Source organism: Herpailurus yagouaroundi, unplaced genomic scaffold (genome assembly GCF_014898765.1).
Source record: "Herpailurus yagouaroundi ecotype Mexico unplaced genomic scaffold, PumYag 165, whole genome shotgun sequence".
Lineage (NCBI taxonomy): Eukaryota > Metazoa > Chordata > Mammalia > Carnivora > Felidae > Herpailurus > Herpailurus yagouaroundi.
Genome location: NW_024412406.1, coordinates 5211578 through 5227158, shown reverse-complemented (window position 1 = coordinate 5227158; position 15581 = coordinate 5211578). Strand labels below are relative to the sequence as shown.

General features: G+C 37.3%; 1 protein-coding gene across 3 annotated transcripts in view; it reads right to left on the bottom strand.

Moving 5' to 3' along the window:
• ZNF704 (zinc finger protein 704) overlaps nucleotides 1-9703 on the bottom strand; it is a 191790-nt gene extending 182087 nt beyond the window's left edge. For 2 of the 3 annotated variants that reach the window (XR_005794130.1, XR_005794131.1), the window contains exon 1: nucleotides 9435-9655. Coding sequence is in view for 1 of the 3 variants with exons in the window: in XM_040487522.1 (XP_040343456.1) it covers nucleotides 9435-9655 (221 nt within the window). In the remaining 2 variants the exon portion in view is untranslated. Of the gene's footprint in view, nucleotides 1-9434 lie in introns of all 3 variants that reach the window. The other variant, XM_040487522.1, reaches the window with a different exon arrangement.
• Nucleotides 9704-15581: the final 5878 nt, after the last annotated feature.

The following is a 15581-nucleotide window of genomic DNA, read 5'->3' as shown; positions in this document are numbered from 1 at the left end:
GTTACCATATGATCCAGCTATTTTACTCCTAGATATTATACCTAAGAAAACTAAAAACGTATGTCCACTCAAAAACTTGAACATACATATTCATATAGCATTATTCATAATAGCCAAAAAATGGAAACAGTCCAAATATCTATCAATGCATGGGTAGATAAATAAATGTGATATATCCATGAAATGAAATATTATTTGGCAATAAAAATGAATGAAGCACCGATAATTCTAAAACATGAATGTTACAGACTAAATGTGCCATCCCCCAACTTATATGTTGAAATATTATTCCCAGTGTGATAGAATTAGGAGGTGGGGCCCCTGGGAGGTAATTATGATCATCTCTGAGGTCATAGGAATAGAGCCTTCGTGAAGGGGATCGGTGCCCTTACAAGAGTAGTAAGAGTTTGTTTCCATTGCTCTAGTCTCTGCTACTTGAGAATACAACATGAAGTCAGCAATCTGCAACTCAGAAGAGGGCCCTCACCAGAACCTAACTATAATCTCAGGCTTCTACTCTCTAGAACTGTTAAAAATAAATTTCTGTTGTTTATAAGCCACCCAGTTTATGGCACTTTTTATTTTATTAAAAAAATTTTTTTAATGTTTATTTATTTTTGAGAGAAACAGAACAGAGCATGAGTGGGGGAGGCACAGAGAGAGAGCGAGGGAAACACAGAATCAGAAATGGGCTCCAGGCTCTGAGCTGTCAGCACAGAGCCCAATGTGGGGCTTGAACCCACAAACTGTGAGATCATGTACTGAGCTGAAGTCTGATGCTTAACTGACTGGGCCACTCAGGCGTCCCTATGGTACTTTTTAATAGCAGCCTAACAGCTAAGACAGTTATTGAACCTTGAAAACATGCTAAGTGAAAGGAGCCAGACACAAAAGGTCACATATTGTATGATTCCATTTATTTGAAATGTCCATAATAGCCAAATGTATAGAGACAGCAACAGCACAATAGGTTGGTGGTTGCCTAGGGTTCGGAGGCTGGGGAAGAATGGAGAGTGACTGCTCATGGGCAGGGGTTTTTTGGGGGTGGTGGTGGTGGTGAAAATGCTCTCTAACTATGGTGATGGTTACACCGCTTTATGAATGTACTAGAAACATTTTAAATAGGTAAATTTTATCATATATGAATTATATCTCAATAAAACTACTTTAAAAAGGGATGACTAAAGAAAAATCAATAAATGTAATTTGGGGATTGTAACATTTAGAAAAATAAAATTTATAACAAAAATAGTGCAAAGAACAAAAGGGGAAATGGAAGAATACCATTGTAAGATTCCTGCACCAGATGTGAAGTGATATAATATTAAGATAGCTAAGGTGGCCATACTAATAACAGACAAAGTAGATTTCAGAATGAAGCATAATATCAAGGATAACTAGAGACATTTCATAATAATAAAGAGGTTGATTCCTCAAGGATACAAACCAATTCTAAAATTCATAAAGCAAAATCTGACAAACTGAGAAGAGAAAGAAGTAGACAAAATCAGTAATGAAGTAGACAAAAAAAAATCAGTAACGTACAGAACCAGTAGTCACAAGTAGACAAAAATATCAATAACTATGCAGAATTCATGAACAACATTATGAAAGAGAAAAAGCAGTAAAGCATATTTTAAAAAAGAAAAAAGGTGGCAAAACATTTTAAACATACAAGTCTAAGTATAATGACTGTAATGAATCAAATATCCTATTTCAAAATATGCTATATATTTCTGTTTTCTGGATTGTTTTCACAACTATAAATAATAAGAAAAATGTATTGTGCCTCTTACTTTTTACAATAAAACCTAATTCTAATGTTCTAATTTTAAGAAGAAACAACCAAACAAAATTTGGGAGGTATACACAAAGAAGTGTGTAGAAAGAGTTATTGTTGCTAAAAGAGAAAAGTGTTAAATGCCAATAATAGAAAAGAAGAAAGGTTTACAATTAATGATTGAAATTCTACTGTAAGAAGCTAGCAAAACAGGGAACTTAAAATATGCAGAAATAAGGAAATAACAAAGATGAAAAAAGAGACCAATGAAATAGAAAATGGACAAAAAAACAGAGAAAATCAATATATACAAAGGTTGCTCTTGGAGAAGAGCCATAAAATTGCTCTTTGCTAGTTGCTAGTTAGATTGGTTAAAAAAAGGAAGACGACACCCTGACCAGTATCAGAAATGAGAGAGGGAACACTACTACAGAATCTACAAATATTAGAAAAAATAAGGCGTTATTATGAACTATATGTTAATAAATTTGACACTTAAGTTAATGAATAAATTTATTGAAATCACAGATTATAAAACTCACTAAATAAGAAACATAAAAGATAAACAGCATTGTATCAATGTTAAAAATTGAATCTGTAATTAAAAACACTTCCATAAAGAAAACTCCAGGTCAAGATGGCTTCACTGGTGTACCTATCCTTTTAAGGCAGAGTAATCCCAGTCCTAAAACAAACCCAGAAAATAGAGGAGGAGAAAGGGACACTTCCTAATGCATTTTATGAGGCTATCATAAATTTATATTAAAATCAGACAAAGAAATCGAAATAAATAAAATGATAGGTCAATGGATGAAAATGAATGAATCTTAACAGAATTTTAACAAAAATGGATCCTTCAGTATGTAAGGGGGTTTTACCTCAGGAACACAAAGTTGATTCAATGATCCAAGACCAATCAATGTAACCCAACATATAATAATTTTTAAAACTATGCTCATGCAGATGGATGTAAACATTTTTAAACTATATTCAGCATCTATGGATGACAAAAACTCAGCAAATAAGAGTACTTTCTTACTTTCATAAAAAAATTAAATATACTGACAATATCCTGGGTTGGTGAACACATAAAGCCACTACAACTCTCATACCTTACTGGTGGGAATATAAAATGGTGCAACTACTTTGAAAAAGTATTTCAATTTCTTAAAAAGTTTATTATACAATGGCCATATGACCTATGAAGTCAACTCTTGGGTATTTAAAAGTGAAAACTTATTCCACACAGGGGCATACATGGATATTTATGGCAGCTTTATTCCTAATAACCCCAAACTGTACACAGCCCAAATGTCTATCAGAGGCGAATGCATAATAAGATTATCATATAATCACAAAATAGAATACTATTTGGCAATAAAAAGTAACATACTACTGACAAATGCAAAAGAAAAATACAGATCTTAAAAAAAAACCATGCTGAGCTAATGAGGATACCTGAAAATATACCATGCATGATTCCATTTATATGAATTCTAGAAAAGACAAAACTAATCCACAAGACAGAAAATAGAATATTGGCTGCCTAGTGCTGAAGGTCAGAGGAGAGGTGGAGTGGGAAGAGGCGCAATGAAACTTTTTTGTGGGGATGAGTATGTTCTATATCTTGATTATGGCATTAATTACATGGGTACATATATTTGTTACAACTCATTAAAGTGTATATTTAAAGTGGGTACATTTTCTTACACATGAATTACATCTCAATAAACTTGATTTAGAGACAAACTTAATAAATAACCACAAGTTGAATAGTTACGGAAAAAGCAATGATAGTGTCTCTCCCTGAGAGGCATAGATGATAACTAGTCATGTTATTAGGCATGTCTTAACTTCATTACTGAATGTGAATAATTATTCTAGTCAAAGTAAATTTATAAGGCAAGACATAGATGTAGTCATCAGCAATAACAACCTATATTAATTTTCCTAGAGGGGCTGTTAACAAATCACCATAAACTGGATGGCTTAAAACAATAGAATTCTATTGTCTCACAATTTTGGAGGCAAGAAGCTGAAATCAAGGTGTCAGAAAGCCGTATTTTCTTAGTCCTTTTGTGCTGCTATAACAAAATACCACAGATCATGGAGCTTAGAAACAACAGAGATTTATTTCTCACCATTTTGGAGGCTGGAAGTCTGAGATCAGGGTGCCACATGGTCGGCTGAGGTGGCATACTTCTTGTATCCTCAACGTGGTAGAAGGGGCAAGGGAGCTCTCTGGGCCTTTTTTTTATAAGGGCACTAATCACATGCATGACAGCTCCACCCTCATGGCATAATCAGCATGCACAGGTCTTACTTCCTCACACCATCACATTGGGGATTAGGTTTCAACAAATGAATTTTGAGGGGGACATATTCAGACATAGCACTTTTTCTGAAGGCTCTGGGGGAGAATCTGTTCCATGCCTGTTTCTTAGCTTCTGGTGTTCTTTGGCTCATAGACCAATCAATCCAATCTCTGCCTCCATTGGCTTTCCTCCTTGTCTTTTGTCTCTCTCTTTTTTTTCTTATATGGATACCAGTCATATCGGGTTACCACCTACCCTAATGACCTCGCCTTAATTTGGTTACATCTGCAAAGACCTTATTTGCAAATAAGCTCACATTCTCAGGTACTGGGGGATTAGGACTTTGACACATCTTTTGGGGAACACGATTCTATTCATGCGTGCCCCATCAGGCACACACAGACCAAAACCCTTTATGTTTATTATCATCATTTGTACTACCTCACAATTTACAACTTCTCTATAATCTCTCAGTTCTTACATGATGATGCTACTGAGTGCCCAGCGCTTGCTTCTCCCAGTTTCTGTTTTGGTAAGTATCTACATGATTTACTACAAAATCAGCAGATTTTATAAAATTATTTACCTTAAAAGCAGTATATTTCAATTAATATACACCAAAGAATACTACACACAATCTTTAAAATATAGAGAACTACTAGAGCAGTCTTTAGGAACCATAGTAGAAGTCCATACAGTGGCATCCCCAGCAATGCCCTACAACAGGCAGAGCTAACACGAGTGGAAAGTTCTCCTCCAAAAGGGACTCTCCTGAGTCCTTCATGTTCTCTCTTCTAATATTCACAGATTTGCCCACCATGCCTAGTTACCCTTTGGGTCAGTTGAAACACTCACTTTCTGGACTGTGAAAGAATGTGGTGTTAGCAACTACATTCAAGCAAGTCAACTCATAAGAAGTCTCATGTTACTCCCAACAGCTTGGCACACACTCCAAGAACTGAAAAATTCCTTCCAACTACTTTTATGCCTCATATCCCGGGCTAATCTGTAAATTTCCTACACTGTATTTCAAATCTTTCTTTCTTTCTTCCCAGATTTCTACCACTAATCTGGGCATGAATCAGTTATTATCTGGCCCAGGTTCATCATCTTTTTTTTGAAAAACAGGCTAAAATCACTGTCTTAGTTAATGAGTTGCTGAGCTCTGCCCACAGGAAACCACTGACTAGCATTTGTTTTACTTACTGACCTTTAGTCTCTTATTCATTTCTTGAGCCAAACCACAGTATTGGAATTCCTTTCTGGAGGGACTCTTCACTCACACCCCTGTCTCTATAAATACTCTGAAAGTTCATTTTCCTCAACTCTCCATAGAGATCAAGACAGCTAGCATTTTTCCCCAGAGATTAAAAAAATACTTAAGATGACATATCTATAATTAGTAACTCTTCATTCTCCATTCACAATCTCTTTCAGAGGGGGTTGTCATCTTTTATAACCAGACATCGCTAAGTGAAGAAGTGATGAAATCTTCAGAGACAGACACATTGTTTAGAGACTGTTGTCCCCACTGTTATCACTGATGCTCCTGGTAACCCCCAACCCAAATCCTGCTCCCCAATAATCCTTAAAAACTGCAAAGAATTTTCTTTTCTGTTAATGATAGATAGCTCTTTAGTTCCAAAGAAACGCTGCACATTCACGTGCTCTCTGACACACTCTTGCTCCGTTTAGTTTCTCTACTGAAGAGCTTGGAATACTCAACGCTATGATGCACTCACCTCCATCCCCACGCCCCCCCCAAAAGAAAAGGCTGCTTCTTCCTAAGATCAATTAAGCAATGTCCCACAGGTAAGCGCACTCCACTGCATTCATATAATGCAGGACTCCTGACGATCTTGCAAGGCCGTCTAGCACACTTCCACCCAACCTTCCCTGGCTGTCTCACTCTTGGGGCTCAGCCCTGCACCACAGTATGACTTCCTTCCACAGTATCTCCCTCCTTCCATGCCTCTCGCCGCACCCCTTTTCTCCCACATGCATCTGTCCCAATAAAATGCTTGGATTTAATCCTGCCTTGGCATTTGTTTCTCAGATGACCCAGCCTAACACATCGGGATTAGTAACTCATTTAAATTTATATTTTCCTGAAACTAGCAACTTTCAAATGGGTCCTCAGAAAATGGGTAAACAAACATGGATTTTGTAGAGTAGATCTCAGAGTTCCTCCTTCTCAATTCCATTCATCCTCATCTTGAAAAAGATACTAACAACAACAAAAAACTAGGCTTTTGAATAGTTGTATCAAATTAATAACTTCCATAATACTGAGAGATTCTCCTTTATGTACAAATTCGTTCAGTTCTAAAAAGAAGGGAGCAAATTAGGAACCGTTACTTGATATTAGCTACCTAGGTGGCTGTTTCCATGATTCAACTGTAAGCTCGTACAGGGTTGGCATCCCATTTCATTCCAATTTTCTTTTACTGAGTGCTGCATTCGTAGCAGGTACTCCATAAATAAGCTACTGAATGGAAGCAGGAAATGCTCCATCACAATGAGATATAAAGATGGGGAGGGTAGTTCCCAGATTCTTCCAGGGATATGAAAAAGCAAAATATATCTATTATCTTCATTATATAAACCACAGAAAATAAACATCAAGTACCATTTTAGAAAATATAGAAAGCAAAGGTCAACAAAGATCCTTTTGCCTATAGTGGGAATAAGCAAAGGACAGAGTGAGAAAGATTATAAAGAATTGATTTTAAACTGCCAAGAAACTCTTTAACAGTGATACTCTATTGGTCAAAAATGCCTTTATAAGAACTGGCCAAAACATAACATCTGGATTTAGGAGAATACGTTTCAATAATCAGGTGGATAGAGCTACGTATTTTATATATATATATATATATATATATATATATATATATATATATATATATACATACACATACACACACACACACACACACACATATTATGTAAGATATAGCTTTCCTTATACCAAAAAACTTCACGGTACTGTAGATTCACTCAAAATTCATTATCTATACACTGCCAATAGACAGATTACACTTTGCTTTTATAAACAAAAAGAAAAGTCGCATATCTTCCTACCGTGTCAGGAAAAGGAGTTTTCAAAACAAAACACCGATTTACTTAGATGATAGTGGAAAGTCGACGTTTACAAAATAATTCCATAACAGTACATGGAAATAGAACCGAAAGAATTGAGAGTTTGATAGTTAAACCCCACAATTTTCTGATTCCTTCATCATCATCAAGAAAAAGGGCAATTTATTTCACCAACTGTTGGCATATTTGTGATGATTAAATACTATAGCAATGAAAACAAGTATATTAGAGGAAATCTCGAAGAATGAAGCTTTAACTAGTATTTCCCAAAATAGATGAATATGTCTGAATTATATCTTGTCATTGGGGAGTTTTTGCTGTACATTAATGGATTCAAAATCTAATTAACTTTCCTATACTGCTTAAGAACCCTACAATAACACTGGCTTGACTCGTAACTTTTAAGTACAGTTAGTGAATTGGAGAAAGTGGAAAAAATATTCCACATGCCAGAGTCAGGAAAGGCAGAAAACATTTTACTTCCTTTCCTTTTCATTATTTTCCCCAGAAACTATTGCAATGGGGTGAAATTAAAGAATAAAGATATATCTAAAACAATCTATGGTAATTTAAAATGATTAATTCCAGGTCTTTTTAACATATAAAGTGCTCTAATGGAATTTTTAGCTGCAGTAAATCCTGTGGAAGTACAAGTCATCACTGACGATCTGACATTGGGAAGTCTAATTTTTTGCACGACAAGCTCAGAAAGAAAATAAAACCATAGCTCTTCACATTTCAACTTAACGTGTCACTTGTCCTATGAGTCAACCAAATAACAGCTATGAACTGAGGTACTTACCAGTTTTAGGGCATGATAAAACATTTCATAACAAACCCCCAGTTAAAGGAATTAATCCTAAAGAATTTAACGTGTGCTTTGTATGAAAAAATTAGAAAAGCAAATAATTCCAAGTGGTTAAACAGAAGCCATGAACATATGAAAATTTTCAACAAAGGTTAAGGAAAACAAAGAGAACTATAATTTTAGAAAGTATGACAAATTTGGTAGAATAGAAAAATACACAATTTCCTAGAGGAGATACTTTTGATTTAATATAGAAAGCAATGAAGTTCTACTTATAAAAAGTAAATAGGCAAAAAAGAAACATTTATTCCTTTTCCAAGGATACTATATTCCGAGTTGAAACCATTCAAACAAAATAGAGGACTCCTCAAAAATCTGCTTATAATTCTCCATTCACAATCTCTTTTGGAGGGGGCTGTCATTTTTTATAACCAGACATCACTAAGTGAAGAAATGATGAAAGCTTCAGAGACAGATATGTTGTTTAGAGACTGCTGGGTTTTGGTAACAAAATATGGTTTACATATTAAAAATAAGCACGTTTTTATGCTACAGAATTCTCTTTCTTTCATCCAACAAATATTTATGGAGCCCCTAGTAAATTACTAAGCATTATTTTAGTGCTATTGATACAGCATGAACAAGATGGTCCAAAATCCTGGCCAACGTGTAACTTATTTTCTAGGTGAAATAAATGACAAGCAAGAAAATAAGTAAAAGGTCTACTATGCTCCATTTTACTACTGTTCCACGTCATTCTGCCATAATGTTGTGCTTTGATTGAATGCTACTGGATATATTTTAAATAAAATTACAATGTGATAAAAGTCTTTTGATACTTCAAATAAACCCTCTTGGCCCAGTTCTAAGGTAGATCTGTCTTAAAAGGATTACCAATGCTATAAACCAGGGATCATCAAACTTTTTCTGTGATGAGTCACATGTAACATTTTAGGCTTTGCAGGCCACCTGTGATCGATGTCACATATTCTTCATTTTTTTAAAAAACCCTTTACAAATGGAAAACCACTCGTACCTCACAGGCTATACACAAACATGCCAGGAGCTGAATCTGGCCTGCAGTCATAGCTCTCCAACCTCTGCCCAAAAGATGTGAGTATCCCTGCTTTTAAGTGGTTACGCTCAGTACTACATTTCACGTTTCTTTTTTGACATTTACTCTCTTGTTTTTTATTATTCATTTTCCAGAATCGAATAAAACATTCTTTTCTACAGCGACAATACTCGCAACTAGCGCAGTCATGAAGTCAGTTCCGAAGAGCAGGGCCACCTGCTCTACTTCACACAAGCAACGGAAAAATGTTCTTGGCAGAAAGCCCCTCCTAAGTCTATATACTCTGGAGAAATATGGTAGAGATTGTACACACTCTCCACAGGCAAACACATAGAAAGGCTAATGTTCCCTTACCTTGCTGGAGGAACATCAATATTGGAAGAAACAACTTTTCGTTTTTGCTCAAGGAGACAGATGGAGCGCGTGTTTTCTTTTTCATGGTCAAGGACTCGGTTGGCTTTTTTGGTGTCTGCCGTTTTCACATCTTCCTCCATGGCCAATGGAAACAAGTGTTGATGAGACATTTTTTTATTAGAGTCACGTTTTAAGTCCTCTGGTTGAAATGTGAAGGTCATTTCCCGCTTGATGCTTCCCACCTGTGAAATGGAACACAAAACTTCTTACCCACACGAAACAGCAGCTTGGCACAACTACATGCAGATGACCCTGAGAAGAGACTACAGACCAGAGCCCTCCTTGTTCATCTTGAAGATTTTATAGGTTGAATGAGAAATATGTAACATGGAAATAAAATAGCTGACATTACAGAGTAATATGCAATTGATACATCACACATCATAATGCAAACAAGAAACACCACAAATGTAAGAGGAGCCTTTCAGGCACATAAAAGTGTCGAAGACTTGAAAGCATAATACTTCTATGATAAATCTAAAAATTTAAAACATCACTGTTTTCTCTTCTACAACACAGAAAGCTCAAGTAAGTAAATAAATTCTTAAATATTTCACACTATATGGCATAGAAGGGTGCAATGAAACACAAAATGAGCCTTATCTCTGAATATGAATACTGATCTTAACCATACTCTAGTTCGTGAAGAACTATTTTTTATCTTTTATCTAAAGCAGTTAAGATCTTAGTGAGATCCCTCGTTAGTATGATGATAAAAAAGTCATTAATTTTTCTTATCATTTTTGACTAAATGCAACAGTGAGTAAGGTTTAAGACAAATAGAAAAATTATGCCTCAGGGCACTGAATCTGGCTATTTCAGAATTTGTGATGACTGAGAACAAAGACTGAAGTTAAAGAAAGGTTTCTGTAAAGGTGGTGGGTGTTATAAATGAGGTCTGGAGTGAACTTCTTTAAAAAAAATTTTTTTTAACGTTTATTTATTTTTGAGACAGAGACAGAGCATGAATGGGGGAGGGGCAGAGAGAGAGACACACACAGAATCGGAAGCAGGCTCCAGGCTCTGAGCCATCAGCCCAGAGCCCGATGCGGGGCTCGGACTCACGGACTGTGAGATCGACCTGAGCTGAAGTCGGACACTTAACCGACGGAGCCATCCAGGCGCCCCTGGAGTGAACTTCTTAAAACCATGAGTGTACAAGGAAGAGCCTCACTGACCGATGGAGTGTTTCAAAATATGCACACCTCTAAGCCATTTCACAGGCCCATTTGACAGCTCATGCCTCTTGTGGACTTAGTTTGTCAAATCAATAAATCTTCATTTCCCCACTTAAATAGAAGATATGCTTGTTCCTTTCTTTTTAATTTTAGGTAGGAGGAAATGTGCAACAAATTGGTCAAATAGATTTATTATTGACAGAGGCTAACACCACAAACAAGGCATTTTCAGAATAAAATCAGAATATGTGTTCAATAATAGCAGAGACTGCCAACGTATGATGTTAAAGACTAGAAATTCTCAGACTAAAGGGAAACTCTGAGATATGCATGTTAGAGTCGCAGGACCTGCTCACATAGGAGATTTTCCAGAACCCAGGGATGACTTATGCCTTGGAATCCAGTTAGCTGGAATGTAATCTTTCATATGAACATAGAGCTCTCAACTGAGCTCTTTTCTTCTTTCGTTGGCCTTCACTTCTCAGGGCAAAAAGATCTTTTACCCGTGGTGCTCCTGTCAGACCTACCTCTAGGAAAACAGTCAGCCACTTTTGGTCTACTCATTAAAAACTTCCAATATTTCTTAAAATGAATGCTTTTTTAAAAAAATTTTTTTAGCATTTTTATTTATTTTTGAGAGAGACACAGCATGAGTGGGGGAGGGGCACAGAGAGAGGGAGACACAGAATCTGAAGCAGGCTCCAGGCTCTGAGCTGTCAGCACAGAGCCCAATGCGGGGCTCGAACCTCCAAACCGTGAGATCATGACCTGAACCAAAGTCAAATGCTTAACCAACTGAGCCACCCAGGCACCCCTTAAAATGAATGCTTTTAAGAGCTGTTTTAATAACATCAATACACAATAAAAAATAAATAAAATATTTCAAACTTCAAGAAATGCAATGAATGTTCAATAAAAATGTAGCTTGGAAAATCAACAAATGTAATTACTAATACTGTAAATACCCACCATGAGTCACTTTCTAAAATTCTTTTTAAGTTTATTTATTTATTTTGAGAGAGACAGAGACAGTGTGAGTTGGGGAGGGGGAGAGGGAGAGAGGGAGAGAGGGAGAGAGAGAGAATCCCAAGCAGGCTCTGCAGTGTCAATGCAGAGCCTGACACAGGGCTTGAACTCACAAAACTGTGAGATCATGACCTGAAGCGAAATCAAGATGCTTAACTGACTGAACCACCCAGGCGCCCCACCATGAGTCACTTTCTATGCAACTTTTTCTGCCTGAAGGTAGGAGAGAGAGGTGCTTTTTCACTCCCATAGCACTTCATTCCAAACCTGCGTTCCAAAAGGGATACACTAAACTCCAGGCACAGAAGATGAAAACAAAGGCCTGGTTTCGATGATTATAAATAGTTTCTCCCTAAGTGTCAAGTATTACATTAATTAAATATTTAAGTAGTCATTAGTATTAAGTTGTAGCAATAATTGACATCTATACCTCCCTTGGGGCAAATGTACTGGTTAAATGAATTCAATCCAAAGATAGATAGGGTTAGTGGAGAACATTAGAGGAAGCTCAGCTTTTAGTTTCAAAATTTTAGGGAAAAAAAAACCCCAGCATTCTAAAGCAAATTAATAGAAAGTAGAATAGATTTCCTATGGAAATTATATTATAATTATATATCATGCAGGTAGCCAAGACTTCATAAAAATATAGTAACATTCAACAGTGTAAGCTATAAATCTTCCACAATACATCCTAAACAAGAAACTACTCTGTCAATAGTAATCAGGGAATTTTAGCGATGTAATGGATGTCAAAGACTAGTGAGCCTAGACTCCTTGTTTTAAAAGTAGACTTAAAAAGGAGTTAGAGGGACACCTGGGTGGCGCAGTCGGTTAAGCGTCCGACTTCAGCTAGGTCACGATCTCGCGGTCCGTGAGTTCGAGCCCCGCGTCAGGCTCTGGGCTGATGGCTCGGAGCCTGGAGCCTGTTTCCGATTCTGTGTCTCCCTCTCTCTCTGCCCCTCCCCCGTTCATGCTCTGTCTCTCTCTGTCCCAACAATAAATAAACGTTGAAAAAAAAAAAAGGAGTTAGAGGGGCACCTGGGTGGCTCAGTCAGTTAAGCGTCTGACTCTTAATTTCTGTTCAGGTCATGATCTCACAGTTTATAAGGTCGAGCCCCTCATGGGGCTCTGTGCTGACAGCGTGGAGTCTGCTGGGGATTCTCTCTCTTCCCCTCTCTCTCCCTCTGTCTCTCCCTGCTTGTACTCAGTCTCTCTCTAAAAATAAATAAACAAACATTTGGGGGGGAAAAGGAGTTAGAAATGGGCCAAAGAGAACAAAAAATGTAGTGATGAGTAAGAAATTTCTGATAGTTGGAGTCATGGGTTCCACTGTGGGTAAAGCTGGTGGAAGGAGTGGATGACAGGTGTAGACCTTCATTGTATCACTATTAATATATTACTATTACTGTATTACCTTTAACATTCTTTTATTCACACCAGGTAGTATACAAAATTTTTTTCCTGAATTTATTTATTTAATTAATCTCTACACCCAACATAGGGCTCAAACTCATGACCCCAAGATCAAGAATCGCATGTTCTTCCAACCAAGCCAGTCAGGCACCCCTAAAAACATTTTTTAAAAAGAGAGTTCACAGGAGACTAGAGAGTGGGAAGAACACATGAAGTCAAACCTTGAGAAGCTGGGCTCTGAAGTGGCTCAGACAAATGGGGTGGTGGCTGGAGAGGATGCTGGACAAGGGAGAATGTTCGAAGACGAGAGGTAACAGAGCATGTTTGAATGCTGAGGCAAAATGGAGGGAAAGGGATGAGTAAGGGCCAGCGGTAGCAGTAGAAGGGGACAGGACTGATATCCAGTTGTTGCACCCCTCGCAGATTAGCAGAAGAACACAGCAAAAGGAGCATCGGGACCGTGATTAGATTTGGGCCCTTACTACTTTAGCAGAACAAAGCAGCTAGAGGAAGATATGGTCGCATTTATATGAGATTTGCAGAAAAGGCAAATCAATAAAGACAGGAAATAGACCAGTGACTGCTTAGGGCTGGGAGTAGGAGCTAGAACTGAAAGCAAACGGGCCCCAGAGAACTTTTTGTGGCGGCAGAAGTGTTCCAGATCTAGACTATAGTGATATTTGTATAATGCTGTAAATTTATTAAAAATAATTGAACCATATTCTTACAATGAGATGAATGTTATGGTATATAGATCATACCTCAATAGAACTGTTGAAAAAAAGAAAGAAGGAACAAAACCAGGAGTAACTGGTATGGAAAACGTATTCACAAAAACACTTAGACCAGATATTGGGTAACTGTGCTTGTAAAAGAGGTATCCATAAAGTCTATTAGTTTGTTTGTTAAAAAATAAGTTATGCTATGGCAATCGAGGCCACTGCAAGTAATTGTATGGTTATATCCTGCATATTGGTAAGATGAGACTAAAATCCCTCTCCCACTCAAGGCGTGCCCTGGTTTTTCCACCCATGGAAGAGGGACACTTTTCTAATTTTTCCACCTAAGGAGGAATTTTTGTACTTTATCTGTCCAAAGAGGGCACTCTTATTTATTTTTCCCCCACTTTGCACAATGTCGTGGTGACAAAAGGAAACTCTTCTGATGATCGATGGGGCCTGGGCCAAATTAGCTTCCTTCCTGGAAGCAGATATCAATTAATTATGTGACTCATATGAGCTGATAGTTTTGATAATAAAAAAGTTGAGGCTATTGGAAGAATCACTCTATGCTACAGCTCAGAAGGGGGCAAAGGGTTCAACAATGGAAGACAGCCAGAAAACCAACGAACACAATCTAGAAGTCCTGTGGGATAAACAATGAAGAAAAACAGCAAGACCGTTAACTAGTAATTTCAAGGAGAAAATACAAGGCTAAGGTTTAGGAATAATCTTAGTCTAGGTTAAAAAAAAAAAAAAGTGTCCCCTGCCCAGGGAGGGATTAATCTGATTATCTCACACTGATAAGACTGTAAGTTAGAAGGCAGTAGCATTTTCTGGTTGTCACATTTCAAGATGGACACTGACAAAGTGGAACAAACACAGCAGAATGATCAGCATGGCAAAGGATATGACTGGGAGGAACTGGGAATATTTTGTTTAGAAAACAGAGGGTTATGCCCCACACAGCTGCTCTCACATGAATGGAGAGCTCTCCTGAAGAAGAGGAATTTGAGTTCTGTGTTCCTCTAGAAACAGGATCAACGGTGTCCACTTCTGCTTCCCGCTAACTCCTTTCTGACTTTATGGTTTACTCTCTCTTCCTCTTTTCTTCTTCTTACTCTTCCGCCACATTGTAAATGAAGCCACTTGTATCTATAAGAAATTCCTCCTATTCATTTTTCAGTTAACTGTGTTTTCATGGAGTCATAAACTGTTAAGTAGGTAGATTCTTGGAACCTACCTAGTCTCACTTAAACATTTTATTTTTCACTGTTTCACTATAGTTTAAATGTACTTTTCATGTTTAAACATGTTTAAGGGGCTCCTGAGTGGCTCAGTTGGTTAAGTAGCTGACTCTTGATTTCAGTTCAGGTCATGATCTCACAGTTCATGAGGTCGAGCCCCGTGCTGGGCTGCACACTGACAGCGCAGAGCCTGCTTGGGATTTTCTCTCTCTTCTTCTCTCTCTCCCCTCCCACCCACTCATACTCTCTCTCTCTCTCTCTCAAAATAAATAAATAACTTAATAATATTAATGTTTGTAATAACATTTATTACAAAATGTATTCCATCAACTGACAAATGGATAAAGAAAATGTGGCTTATATATACAATGGAATACTACTTGGCAATGAGAAAGAATGAAATCTGGCCATTTGTAGCAACGTGGATGGAACTGGAGCATGTTATGCTAAGTGAAATAAGCCATACAGAGAAAGACAGATACCATATGTTTTCACTCTTATGTG